This window comes from Agrilus planipennis, unplaced genomic scaffold (assembly GCF_000699045.2).
Source record: "Agrilus planipennis isolate EAB-ADULT unplaced genomic scaffold, Apla_2.0 scaffold95, whole genome shotgun sequence".
Taxonomy (NCBI): Eukaryota; Metazoa; Arthropoda; class Insecta; order Coleoptera; family Buprestidae; genus Agrilus; species Agrilus planipennis.
Window position 1 is genome coordinate 782,082 of NW_020438861.1, and position 14,334 is coordinate 796,415.

Here is a 14,334-nt window from a genome sequence, read left to right on the forward strand (position 1 = left end):
TAATTAAGAAGCACTTTCTTTCCTACAGACAATTTACATATAGTACAGTCAGTTTTGTTTATCTGCTTAAGTTTATTCTGATTGGTTATTGCAAGCATAACAAACGTAGGCTACATTTCTGAATTATCCTTGGTAGTAATGAGAAAAATCGCTATTTATACTGAGGTCTCACTATTTCAAGTAATATTTATTTAACAAGACAACACTCATGCGTAAAATATCATACCTGAAAGGATGGATAAAAGTTGAGATCATGCAAAAGATTTTGGCATTGTTCACTGAGCTATTTAAGATAATTTTACACATACAATTTCAGAGTTATATCGTTTGGTCCAGACATTATTTTACAATGAAGGTAGAAGTGAAATGATTTTTGTTTAAATTAAAATATGCTAGTGCTTATATAGTAATCCACCCGTCAAAAGAAAAAGAAAGAGATTTTAATTGGATGATGTGGATATAGTCTGTATTCTTATTGGGCAATTGCGACTATGCAACTGATACCTCATAACAACTACCCTATGCAACTGATACCTCATAACAACTACCCACTTCAATTAAGGAGTAATGAATGTGAGAAGCTACACAAATGAAATCAATTTTTTCAAAGAATTACCATTAAACAAACTAATTCGACCCATCTGGATTCTAATAAAATAATTCCTCACTGAAATGAAAATTTATGAATCATTCGAATTTTAAGTAATTTATAAAAAAAACATTGTAACAATTAAATTAGGATCATTACTGAGTGTTGTCATTGTCATGTACGTATTTCCTTTTATTTGTATCTTTTATTTAATAACTAGTTTTGTCTTTCTCAAAAATGTCCGTAATTTTTTTCATTTGCATAAACAATCAAACAAATAAATAATAGCCTGTTGTAACAAGGCAAGATAGGTATATCAACCAATCTATCTTTCAAGTAACGCGGGTAAACCATGATGAATTAAGAAGCGTTAATTAGGAGAAAACTTATGTCATCAATCGCGTAGCTTCATTTATGACTCGTTCGGTAACGTTGACGCAAGTACAATACGCAAACCGGTGAGCAACTAAAAACTGCAACTGTAATAAGTAGCCTGCTTTCACTCGATGTATCACATACTTATGAATTTATATTTTTAAGGTTGCCACAAAACTATAAAATGCATGTAACAGATAAATAAGTATTTAAAACATTTTTATTTGACACCAAACTATTTGAGTTTTATTTTGCTGAGGGTAGGTACCTTCTAAGATAACGTCTAAAATCCGTTATTTTCATGATTTGTAGAAATCATCCAGTACATCCTTAGCCAAATCTCTATTATTTCTATTTTGTACACACTTTGAATTTATGTTTCAATCTTATGGTGATCGAATTTTGAAAAATTCAAGTTAATTTAATTCCTGACTAACCACTAGCTTTAGGTACTTTAAATGTAAAAGTTTGATGGAAAGCGAAATGAATGTTTCATTATTATGAAAATTCGGACAGCATTTTTTTGGAACAAGAAAAGTTACCAAAAAATAACAGAGGAAAAATAATTTGACCAACGATAATGTAAAAATCTTCAAGTTATTTCAATCTGAACTTAATTAAATGAATGAAAATTTATTTAAGTAACATACTAATAATTAATACTCATTCATTGTTTATGTTTGGTGAGTCTTAGGACCTGTTTCTATACTAGCCTTTTCATACAATTTTTATTAATATTATTCTTATGTTGGCTTAAAATTAGGTTTAGTTTCTACCTACTGTCTAATCTCTAGTGTATTAAATACCCAATAATTTTACTTCCAGAAATGTCAGCTAACATTTTTTCAGAAAAAGATTGTTTACTTGTATCTAAGTACCTGTACAACGTATGATATACCCTATTAATTGAAGATATAGATTACCGTTAAAAAAAATGAACTTGCCGTTATTAGGCTACTTTCTTATAACCAGTCACTGAAACGGATAATTTCACAAAGACCGCAGTGTCCATGAAGCGTGACGATCAATGTTAATACCTTTACTTGACTTATGTACTGAAATTGTAGATAGTATAAAGCATAACGCTTTTTTTAATGTCATGAGAAAATAAATTTTACAATTAGTGAAAGAAAAGTTAACATGACAGAAAAAATAACGACAACGGGGAAGAACACAAGAACATATGTATGGGGATGACCTAATGTTCTAATTTCTTTAGCAGTATTCGTCTTGTTCATAACCTACATAAGTATTCATTTATTCAAATAGGTTATTTGCAGACTGATAAACTCATATTAAGTTTTTTAATTTCCCATTACGCTTAATTACCATAGGTATACATATTAATAAAAATAAAAATAACATTAAAATTATCTACACTGTGATATAGGTACCTATCTACGTAAATACAAAAAAATAAAACCACCTTTTATTCACACTATTCTTTTTAATAAGTAGGTACTTAACTACCTAATTAATGCACAGATAATTAAAATTTCGAAATTAGAAAAGATGATGTCATAAAAAATGTGATGTCCGCTATAAGTCTAGGTAGATCTTTTTAATTATAGGTAATTCATTAACATTAGTAACATTAACATTATCAAAATTATACCTATTAGCTAGCCTACGCTTTTTCAGTTTATAAAACAAAAAAGATGCCTACCTGCTATCTAGTAATGAATTTTTTTACATTATCTATAAACAAATTATATGGCAGCACGATTGCCTACATATGCAATCCGTTTTTTTGATAAAAATATGTAGTTTTCATGAAATTTTTGAAAGGTCTAAGTGTATTTTGTTCAGTTGTAAATATTACCTGTTATGAAAAAAATACAAAAATTAGTTGCTGCAATAACATAAATAAATATAAACACATCTCGGTGTTTATAAATATTTCGGTGTCAAGGACAAAAAGAAATACCTAGTACCTACCTATGTTTAATGGTACATAAAAGTAAAAGTAAATAATATAAATTTTAAAAATGCTAGTATTGCAAAGTTAATATCGCCGAAATTAAATCGGTCATGAAAATGCAATATAAACATTTAAAAGCTGGTAACTACAGTTAAACATAAATTGTATTTTTAATTTTAAAATAAATCCATTATAAAATACAGAAGCAGCATATTTTGATGTTTACCTGCTTGCTGGTTCTGGGAAGCGTTTCCATGTTAGTGCCATTAACTACAGGAGCTTTTTCTTGAGTTACTCCACCATTAGCGGTTGCACTACCGTTTCCTAAAGCCATCGTCAGAAAGTCTTTAACTATTAATAAAATTTAATAATTAATACACGTCACATGACAATTCGTATAATTTTCGAAAAGCATCGGTAATTATTGTGTTCGATCGGACATTAGTAATTACAATTCAAAACAATTCTATACTAACACGGCGTATACCTCCGTTTCTGACAGCGAGAACGGCGAGAGCAATCTATGGGCGAGAACAGACAGGCGAGACGGACCAATGAATACAGCTGTCATGGATGCCAGCTGCCGTTTGTATACAGGGTGTGTCTGAAATACGCGGCACGCTTTGGAGAGTGTCAACTAGATGCAATAGGGAATCGGACGGTAAGTAAAAAAGCATGATTAAGGAACAAAAAAAATTGCTGATAATTTGCAGCATTATTTAAAGCATAGACATATATATAATGGACGTACCTTAGCCGTATGCCGATGTAATAATTTCTTGGCTCAAAAAGAATGAGGGAGATGGCGTACGGTTTCGGAGTAGTGCTATTTCTTTCATTACACGCGATTGGCTTCTCTGAAGTATGGGTGCAGGGCGTCCTAATAACGGCACTGTCGTGAGAGAGATTGATATTGTTTGAAACTTCCTTCCATTAATTTTTTTTTGTTGTACCACAATTCTGGCCGCTAAGGCACGTCCATTAGTAAACGTCGATGATTTTAAGTACCTATTCCTCAACATGGTATTAAGAACACCGAAGAAAAATAAAATTAACGTTATGTAAACATCAGTAGGTTAATTAATACCCTATGGATAGGTAACTGTAATTTTATTAATTGTAAGGCAAATTTCCACACCACCCTTGAGGTTGTTATCGATTTATGACAATGGCATGTTGACCTACTACTAATTCGACTGAATATATACATAAACGTTTACAACATTAAAAAAACAAAGAGCTATTGTAGATATAACATAAATATTATCAATCACACTTAATCTAATATAACAAATAACCGTTGCCCGTATTTTCAGATACGTTTTTCTCGAAAATGGTGGCCTTCGGACCACCAAACATTTACTCAATTTTGTTGTTTCGTAGTGCTCTATCACTTCCTGCAGCCTTGCTACTTATTTTAGAAACGCCCTGTATTCTACATCAACGATCGCCGTCCATAGAAATATCACAGTCCTACCCATCGACGTTTAGTAATGGACATGCCATAGCGGTCACAATTGGAGTACAACAAAAGAAAGAGATGGAATGAGGTTTCGGACAATATCCATCTCTCTCACGATAGTGCGTAGCGTGTCATGAAAGAGATAGCATTAGTCCGAAACCATATGCCATCTCCCTCACTTTTTGAGCCAAGAAATTATTATACGACATACGGCTAAGAGACGTCCATTAATATAGGTCTATGGTCCTACTGCTGGCCTTTGTAAGTTTTTGACTGACAGTCTATGACATGCATCCAATTATTAATTCATTTACTGAAATATTCCCTGTATATAATAAACATTAACGCATGGAGTGCATGCGACTTTTTATGAAATGAAATATTTGTTGTTAAATATGTTAAAATGAAATTAAGGAGAACACTGCGCTATCTACAGTTATAATGATAGTACCATTATGGTAGATTTCTTGTTTGCCTAAGATATGTTATTTGTATCAATTTAACTAGATTCAGTGGCGTAGTTTAACAATTAGGGGCACAAAACAAAATATTTTTGAGGACTCAATTAAACAAAGAAATTAATGCAATGGTTAAAATTTCTTTTCATCATCATCATCATCATAAGGTCATCAGTCCTAAGACTGGTTGGACACGTACCTCCACTCTTTCCTATCCTGATCTAAACTTCGCATTTCCTTAAAACTAGAACAGTCCACATCCTTAACTATTTGCGAACAGTAATTTAATCTAGGTCTACCTCTACCCCTCCTAACTCCTGTTTCTGCCTCTAATATGTCTCTGACTAGACCTTCATGCCTGAGAAGGTGTCCTACCAACCTATCTCGCCTATTTTTTATTGACTTCCATAGAGTCCTCTGTTCTCCTATTCTTTCCAATACCTCTTCATTTCTAACCTTTTCTACCCACGATATCCTCATCATCCGCCTATAACACCACATTTCGAACGCTTCTAACCTTTTCTTTTCCGCCGCTCCCACTGTCCATGTTTCGCACCCGTACAACGCCGTGCTCCAAACATACACCTTTAACAACCTTTTTCGAATTTCTAAATTAACCGTTCGCGAGCATAGAAGTGACTTCTTTTTATTAAAGGCGACACGGCCCTGCGCTATCCTCTGCTTTATATCCCTACTACTCCTTCCATCCTCACTTATCTGACTTCCTAGGTATCTAAAATCAGCCACTTCTTCTAATTTTTCGTCTCCTATCTTTATATTCGCTCTTTCCCTACTTTTTCTTCCCTTGCATATCAGTATTTTAGTTTTACTTTTATTTATTTTCATACAGTACTGATCTGTCAGTAAAAAATACAACTACTACCTAAACTATGGTACGATGTAATTCGGACACCTCCTATTGCCCATATCTTGTCTTGATTGATCTTTGTATTATATACAGCATCAAAAAAAACAAGGTGTTTTTATTAAATATAGATTTGTAAAATAAAAACTAATTTTCCTTCGAACCCCTAACTAGACGAGCGGTTGCTGATAAAACGCCTACGCTACTTACCAGAGACGTTGTAGGGAATATAGTAAACATAGAAAAGAGATGACCGGTAGGAGACACTAATAAAGAAAAAGGAATAACATGTAGTAATACCAGTAGCGGTTCTTCCATAGGAGCACATGAGCACGTACATCCGCAAAAAAAAACAAAAAAATAAAATAAACAATATTATTTAGTAAGTCCGAACCTCCCTTATACTCTTTTGTACTGTCAGCCACAATATAAGAAACGAGACAGGGGTCATTTTGATAGAAAATGAGGAAATGGCAGATAGGTGGATAGAATATTTAGAGAACCTATACACAGGCCATGAGTTAGGAGATATATTAGAGAAGAAAGATAATGTGGAGATAAATGAGTTAGGTTATCCCATAATAAGAGTAAAGTTCGATGTAGCATTAAAAATCTTAAAGAATAATAAGGCGCGAGGTGTAGATGAGATACAGGGGAAAATTCCAAAACATGCAGGACAAGAGGTTAGAGTTCGTATGTTTAAGCTAGTTAGTCACATTTACGAGACGGGGAAAGACCCAGAGGATTATAAACGCAACGTGGTAGTAACCATACCTAAAAAGAGAGGTGCGGATGCGAGGCATTTAGAACAATTAGCTTAACTTCACATGCGTCAAAAATCTTAACTAGAATTGTACAGTGGAGGATAGAAAAAAAAACGGAAGAACTATTAGGGGAAGATCAATTTGGGTTTAGAAGAAATGGAGGACCGTGGGAGGTCATTCTAGCTTTACGGGTAATAATAGAAAAACCGATAGAAAAAGAAAAGAGTGCGTACAAAGGATTTGTAGATTAAGAAAAAGCTTTTGACAATGTTAAATGAGACAATGTTAAATATACTTAAAAAGTTATACAGATGGTGCTGCAACGTAAAGAAGTAAATATTAGGAAGGGAGTCATACAGGGTCGCACACTGTCACCGCTACTTTTTAAACTATACATCGAAGAGGCGATTAACATCATTAAAAGCAGAACAACTGTAGGGATAGATATACAGGGGCAAAAGATTAGTATGCTTAGATTTGCAGATGATATAGCAGTATTAGCATCTAGCAAGGAGGACTTAGACTTAGCTTTAAATAAAATGGAAGCGGTATTGTAGGAAAATAAATAAAACTAAAGCAAAAATACTGGTATGCAAGGGAAGAAAAAGTAGGAAAAGAGCGAATATAAAGATAGAAGACGAAAAATTAGAAGAAGTGGCTGTTTTTAGGTATCTAGGAAGTCAAATAAGTTAGGACGGAAGGGGTAGTAGTTATTTCTATGCTCGCGAATGGTTAATTTAGAAATTCGAAAAAGGTTGTTAAAGGTGTGTTTGGAGTGCGGCGCTGTACGGATGCGAAACATGGACAGTAGGTGCGGCGGAAAAGAAAAGGTTAGAACCATTCGAAATGTGGTGTTATAGGCGAATGATGAGGATGCCGTAGATAGAGAAGGTTAGAAATGAAGAGGTATCAGAAAGAATAGGAGAACAGGGGACTCTATGGAAGTCAACAAGAAATAGGCGATATAGATTAGTAGGACACCTTCTCAGGCATGAAGGTCTAGTCAGAGACATATTAGAGGCAGAAACGGGAGTTAAGAGAAATTTTGCCTCGGTTATAAAATTTATTTATTTATTTGGGTACCTACAACATTTTGTATACCATAGTTTGGTCACGTAGCTATCCGACCAAGGGAAGTTCAACAATCCCAATTATGTTGTTACCCGTAGTTATGGCGTTTGCACTCCTCCGGTGTCGTTTAATTTGTACCATAGCAGTAAGATAATTTTAAGAAAAGTTGTATCAGTCATCACTCAGTTTTTAGTGGTTTTAGTCATCAGTTTCTCGAATAACTAGCAAAAATAGTTTAATAGTCATAATAATTTCTTCATTATCACCCTAATTTTAAGCTGTGTATATATTTAAAATTAAAATATTAATTAAATTCTACGAAGTGTTTTTCTTACAAAAAACAAACGTCTCAAAGTAGATAAAAAGTGGTAGAACGGTGCAAAAGAAAATCGTACAGTCACAGTTTCAGGTTTAAATGCTGACTGTATGGGTTCAATCTCCACTAACCATCAAATAAAAATTGCTCACGATAATCACATACAAGCAAAACATATCTACTATTTTTCAAATTGCCATAAGAAGTAATTAATAAAATTTCAAAATTATTAAAACAGAATATTATCAGACCTGATCAACGTCAGGAATGTACTAAAAAGATTGAGACAGTAAAATGTAAAAATCCCTTTGTAATGAATCGTAATTTTTAGATCGCATTGTAACACTAATGATTCCTTTACAAGAAGAGGCGCTAAATATACCCCAAGAAATGCCCAAGTATCAACACAACACCATCTTGTCAGCCACTTAGAAATGAGATACGACGATAAACATCTACAACAGGTAAATCAGACTCAACTGAAAAATCGTAAGATTAGTCTCCCCTCTGCCCTCAAGAGTCAACAGGCAGTACAAACATTTATAGATGGAATCAGGAACGGTGAACTACAGCAAGTCTTTATATTAGCACGCCACAAGACTCCAAGGGAAGAGCCGCCACACGCCCTGGAATTTGAAGCGGCGAAACAAGCCTCCAACGATCATGTACGGGTGCTACAAACAGCAAATTACAAAAGAAAGTATCTTGTCGCTCATCAGGAAATGCATAATCGATGTGACGAAAGCCACTGCCAGAAACACGGAAGAACGGAATCAAAAATGTTGAGAATGTGGTAGGACTGTCATTTGCTCGGGACTGTAACAACTACAATGGTCGTCCGATATGGTGGAATTACCTTCATCGCTTTCATAACAGTGTTTTCATGATTTTTTTAAAAAAATATGTTGGTAAGGGTGGAAAATGATATATTAATTTTTCCTTTCTTTTTATAATGCCCGTGATGTTATAAACATGACTGTTCTTTGTGAAGGACTTTGGGAATGTGAACAACTCATTTCCATTTTTAGTGATATTTTGTTGCATCAGATTATCGCCATCCTTAAGATCGATAATGCTGACGAAACTTTCGGTGAAGTTAATATCACTCTTCACCTTTCAGAAAATGCAAATGGAAATATCACTGATGAAGATTCAGGTGATGAGGATAACTTAAATTTGTCCAACCTTCCTACTACCTGCACCAACAGAACTTGAAATAATAAATTCCGCATGTGTTCTTCTATCAGACATTAATGTCGTTATCTATTACATTCATGTCTGAAGCGTCACGAAAAATTGCTAAGGTAACATTCTGTTGTGGATGGTGAAGGAGAATAGTTTGCGCCAGTTGCTTTTTCTTTGATTTGAATGGTTCGTCGACTGTGGTGTTTTGTCTTTTATATTCGGATGTTAAGATGGGCAGAAATTTTTCATAGAAGTTAAGCATACCCAGAAATCTTCGCAGTTGTTTTGCGGTACTTAGTTTAGGAAAATTTATAATTGCCGTCACTCTGTTAGATAAAGGGCGAATACTATTTGCTGAAATAGAGTAGCCTAGAAAAGAGACCTATTTTTCACCAAATCTGCATTTCGCCTTATTAAGTAGTACATTGAATGATGTGGGCGAATAAATAAAGTGTGTAAATGTTGTTGGTGCTATTCTGAATTTTTTGATGCTACCAGTATATCATCGATGTAAACGAAACAGGAGTTACGGACGTGTAATATTTTGCTAAGAAAACAAAACCAAACGATGTTGTTATTGCTGTTTCCAGGATGTCTTCTTCTTTTTGTATTTGTGGGTTAACACTGGTATTGAATAACACAAATGTTTGATCTGAACACAATTGTGTATTTATAATGTGAGAGGTACAATGTTGACTCGAGTTTGATCGGACAAAGACTGACTATTCCCGATTGAGTCAGCCAGATGGCTCTGTTGCCAATTTGCAACCTTAAGACCAATACACAACATTTCCTCCCTTCTTTAATTAACTATTAAAACTTTGATTGTTAAAAGAAAAAGAAAGAAAGAAAAAAAATAAAAAATAAAAAGAACGTTAAAACACCTTCCCATCTTGTCTCTTCTTTTCTACCATTTACGTCACTCCGGAGAGAACCGAAGTGGAGCACGGCGCTCTCGTTGAGATCTGCGTAGAATCCTTGGGGTGGACGGCATTGCAGGTGCAGGGATCGCAGGAACCGGAGATGCTACAGGTGTAGCCGGAAGTGCTGGAGTTCGTCTTGATGTTTGTGGCTGCTCTGGCTGAGCTTGGGCTTGGCCGTAGAAACGTGTCCTGCGTGGTGCACCGCAATTGATTCTGTCGCCAACGACACGATCAGGTTCTGCTGCTCGCATTGTGTTTCCCTGATCTGATGAATGCTCATGACTGCGAATCTGATCAATGTGCCTCTTGAACCGTTTGCCGTGAAATTCAATTTCGTAGTGCAAATCTCCCAAGCAGGACACGACTTCTCCAACAATCCATTTGTCCATGCGCGGATTTTCTGAAAGAAAATACACCAAGTCCCCCTGATGAAATTTACGGTAGGTTGCATCAAAACTGGCCTTCTGTTTCTCAGAAATCTTGGTGTGTAAATCATCTGGGAGAACAAGGTTGAGTCTTGCGCGCAGATCACGCCCAATGAAAAGCTGAGCAGGGGATGCACCGGTGGTTGCTTTAAAGAGTGCTCTCGGTTGTTAACATCGCGCGCAGGGCGTCCTTGACCGTCTGTACGCATCTTTCAGCTTAGCCGTTTGTCGAGGGATGGTAAGGAGTTGTGAGCTTATGGTACTTCACGCCAGACATCATCAAAAAGTTTTTGAACTCTGTGGATGTAAATTGAGGAGCATTGTCCGAAACCAGGATGACTGGTGCCCCAAACGTTGCAAAAAGGTTGTCGAGGATTCGGCTCGTAGCAGCTGATGTCGTGGACTTGGTTACTCTGACTTCCAACCACTTGCTATATGCGTCCACGATAATGAGCAACATGTTTCAATCAATGTGGATTCTCTGCCATGGAGCTGTAGGGTACTCCCAGTGGTGCTCTCGGAATTGGACGGGGGCGTGTGCATGCTTTGCACATTCAGTGCAAGATTTGGCGACATGCTCAATTGCAGCATCGATGCCAGGCCAGAAAACAAACGAGCGGGCCAGCCCTTTCATTTTGACGATTCCGATGTGAGCGGCGTGCAAATCCTGAAGAATGGCGTTTCTGAGTGAAGGTGGAATCACAACTCTGTGTTCAAACAACAAATAATTAGCGGCCGCGGTGTAGTTGGCTTCAGGTGACTTGAAGCCGTGACGAAGGAGGTCTTGACCTGATTCCAAAAGCTTCAGAATGTTGCCAAGGTACTCATCTTTCCTCGTTGCCCTGGCGATGGCTTCTGCTCGAATTGGTAATTGTTTGATTTGGTGGAGTACAAAGTGGTCAAATTCGTCCGTTCCTGCTTCTTCCCCCTCTACCAATGACTGAAGACAAACTTGGTTGACCGTGGTTGGTAACGGCGCCCTGGAACAGTAGTCTGCGTTGGCGTTTGCCTTCGAGTCTTTGAAAACCACCTCGAAGTCAAAATGAGCCAAGTAATCCGCGTAGTTTGCCATCCGACTAATGCACAGCACCGGCAGTGATTTTTCTGGATGCAGGATTTGTGTTAGCGGTTTGTGGTCCGTGATGAGAACGAAATGACGTGCGTAGAGATAGACGAAAAACTTGTTCACAGCCCACACAATCGCGAGCGCCTCCTTATCAATTTGAGGGTATCGTTGCTCTGTGGCGCTCATCGTTCGGCTTGCATAGGCGATTGGTCGTTCCTGATTGTTGCTCAGGCGGTGCGACAGCACAGCTCCCAACCCGGTTTTGCTGGCATCAGTCGCCAGCAATAGCGGTAGCGAGGGGTCGTATTGCATGAGAACCTGGGGTGATACCAAAGTTTCTTTGATGTCGACGTATGCTTTTTCGCCAGCTGGAGTCCAGGTAAACGGTTCGCTACGAAGCATGTCACGCAAAGGCCGATCTCGCGTTGACAAATCCGGGATGAATGCGCTGTAATACGTAGCCTTTCCCAGAAAAAGTTCCTCCGGTGTTGAAGGCTTTGGTGCATCGCGGATAGCTTCGATGTGGCAGTCGGATTTGTGGATTCCCTGTGCATCAAGTTTGTGACCCAGGCAGTGGAGTGTAGTTTCTGCAAATTTACATTTGGCTCTGTTGAGTTTCAGCCCATGATGACGCATCCTTTCCAGCACGGCACACAGGGCCCGGAGCAAGTTCTCGAACGAGTCTGCGAAGACGATGGTATCATCGAAAAAATTGACGACGCAGGGCAGATCACGCAGCACTTCTTCCATTCGACGTTGCCACACTGCATGGATGTTTGCTGCTCCGTAGATCGCGCGTGTCGGTCGGATTAGGCCATGAGTAGGCGTGTTGAGAGTCATCGTGTGAGTACATTCGTCGTCGATTGTAAGATGCGTATAGGCATCCGTGATGTCAAGATGACAGAACCACTTCGCGCCTCGCATCTTGTTAAAGATGCACTCCACTCGTGGGATTTGATGTTTGTCTACGATCAGCTGAGGATTTAGTGTAGGTTCATAGTTTCCCGTGATACGTAATTTCCCGTTCCTTTTTGCCACAACATGGGTCGTCGAAGCCCACTCCGAGTATTCGACCCGTTTGTACACGCCTGAATTCAGCTTGGCGTCAATTTCGCGTGCATATGCATCACGCAAAGCGAAGGGAATATCTCGAGCTCTGGAAAAGACGGGTTTGTATCCGGGTTTAAAGTGCAGTTTGACAGGAGGCCATATGAGTTTTCCAGGTTTATCGTCGAACGAGCTTTCAAACTGTGTTAGGATGCTTTTTTCTTCTTCTTTTCATCTCTTTCTTTTGTTGTACCACAATTTTGACCGCTAAGGGATGTCCATTTGCAAACGTCGATGGAGGATTGTCTACTGTTGGTCATCTGACCTATCCTGAGTAAAGGAACGACTATTACACTTAATTTTCCGAAGTGGCTCTTGTCTCCTACCTGATAATTTTTTTATATTTACTGACTGTTAACCATTTGTCATTAGTTTAAGTCTTTCATAAATTAATTTAACGATAGTTGTGCTAATAATGTAATATAAGAGAGAAAACAGAAGTTTATTTTATACTAGTATTTTGCAATTGAACTGAGCAAACAGGTATTATATATCATCAGTTAATGCCACACAACCGGAATCACATACAACAGAGCCGGGCAAACTTTAACTTCGCAGGCGCCGCTACATGAGGTTAGTTTGAGTCACTCCATACTCTTCAATTAGTACGAGAGAGTAAGCAGTAATGAATAATTTTGTTTTGTCTTTTTCTTCTCCCTTCCACTCCCATATCAAGCCCCTTCATCCCGTAGACGAGCGAAGCCACTCTCGCAACTTAAATAATACCTAGTACTAATACTTAAATTTTCGTTATTACGTTCGCAGTACTATTGGGTTTGGCTATGGAAGAGGGGCTCACCTCCGAAATGGAAGGGATAAGAAAAGGAATGAATCATCTCACTCGCACTCGCAGGATCAATGAGGAGCTACTTGGTTAACCTTGAGGAGCGCTCGGGAGTCAACGTACATTATTAGACAAGCATTTTATTTCTTTGACGATAACTTACTTGTATGATGTAGATGTTTGTAATAATCAAGGGTAATCGTGTTACACTGGCACGACTAGCAAACCAACAATAACTGTACTATTCTGGAAGTGATTGCCATTGGCCAGTAGAGTTCTATGTTCTATGGGCAGCAGCCCATCAGCAACGAGCTGAGGGGTCGCTGACTAACGGCGAGCTGGTGAGCACTTGGGGGGATACTACAGTACCGGCCTCCGGGCAGTCAACATCTAAACGTGCTTACATTATTCCTACCTACTCTTCCCGAAACATGTACAACAAAAATTAGAAGAGGTCAGAAGAGGAAAACTACAGGAAAAAGAGGAGGGCCACGAATTCATGCCAAGTGCGCAGAGTATCTCAATTCTGTTGAATTTAGTTGACACTCCGTTCCAGAGGAGTGATTTGCTCCGCCTATCGCCAATTGGTCCAACGACAAATACATTTCAGAACCCCGTATTCGACCAGGAGGTATTTTTGGGAGCATAAGCTGTGGACATTGAAGAGAAGCAGCATTCAGCACGGGAAAGGGAAACAATGGCCGAATTTAATGATTATTGACGATTCCAAATCCAGGCTCTTACGCAACAATTAGGACAATTACAATCACAGGTGACTGAACGTAATGTGGGGAAAAACTCAAAAACCACCATTACACAATCAAGGACGTTTAACGAAATATTAGACTCTCTAAAGCATAAGTATCTGGATCCTCTTACTTTCAACCCCTTGGCGTTGGATGCGGTCAACTTTATAGAAATATTCGAGGATGCAGGATTGCTGAACGGCTGGGACGTTGATCTAAAGATAAGCAACCTTTCAAGTTATCTAGTGGGAGCCGCGACAGCCTGGTATCAAACGTT

The 14,334-nt window shown here is 37.9% G+C and overlaps 2 protein-coding genes and 1 long non-coding RNA gene across 8 annotated transcripts in view; 1 reads left to right on the forward strand and 2 right to left on the reverse strand.

The window, feature by feature from the left end:
• The window catches only part of LOC108735913 (ankyrin-3), a 113,521-nt gene extending 110,064 nt beyond the window's left edge, over window positions 1–3,457 (reverse strand). For 3 of the 6 annotated variants that reach the window (XR_001937641.2, XR_001937643.1, XR_001937642.1), the window contains exon 1: window positions 3,112–3,373. Coding sequence is in view for 3 of the 6 variants with exons in the window: in XM_018468130.1 (XP_018323632.1) it covers window positions 3,112–3,219 (108 nt within the window). In the remaining 3 variants the exon portion in view is untranslated. Of the gene's footprint in view, window positions 1–3,111 lie in introns of all 6 variants that reach the window. The other 3 variants (XM_018468130.1, XM_018468129.1, XM_018468131.1) reach the window with 3 other exon arrangements.
• A 1-nt stretch (window position 3,458) lies between these two features.
• On the forward strand, window positions 3,459–9,401 carry LOC108735915. Its single transcript, XR_001937644.1, has 3 exons — window positions 3,459–3,546; window positions 8,153–8,729; window positions 8,942–9,401. It is a non-coding gene; the product is annotated as an uncharacterized LOC108735915 (long non-coding RNA).
• Window positions 9,402–10,817: 1,416 nt separating this feature from the next.
• LOC112904179 (uncharacterized protein K02A2.6-like) lies at window positions 10,818–13,701 on the reverse strand. Its single transcript, XM_025973592.1, has 3 exons — window positions 13,681–13,701; window positions 13,520–13,638; window positions 10,818–12,576 (listed from the first exon to the last, which is right to left on the reverse strand). The coding sequence occupies exons 1-3, from the start codon at window positions 13,699–13,701 to the stop codon at window positions 10,818–10,820; spliced, it is 1,899 nt and encodes a 632-aa protein (XP_025829377.1).
• Window positions 13,702–14,334: the final 633 nt, after the last annotated feature.

Bases quoted from the DNA above. Each gene is read 5' to 3' on its own strand.
- LOC112904179 (XM_025973592.1), bottom strand. From the start codon at position 13,701: ATGTTGACTGCCCGGAGGCCG. The intron at 13,639-13,680 runs GTACTGTAGTAT...GCTCGCCGTTAG, and splicing joins TGTTGACTGCCCGGAGGCCG to TCAGCGACCCCTCAGCTCGT. The intron at 12,577-13,519 runs GTAACACGATTA...CGTCTTTTCCAG, and splicing joins GGTTTGCTAGTCGTGCCAGT to AGCTCGAGATATTCCCTTCG.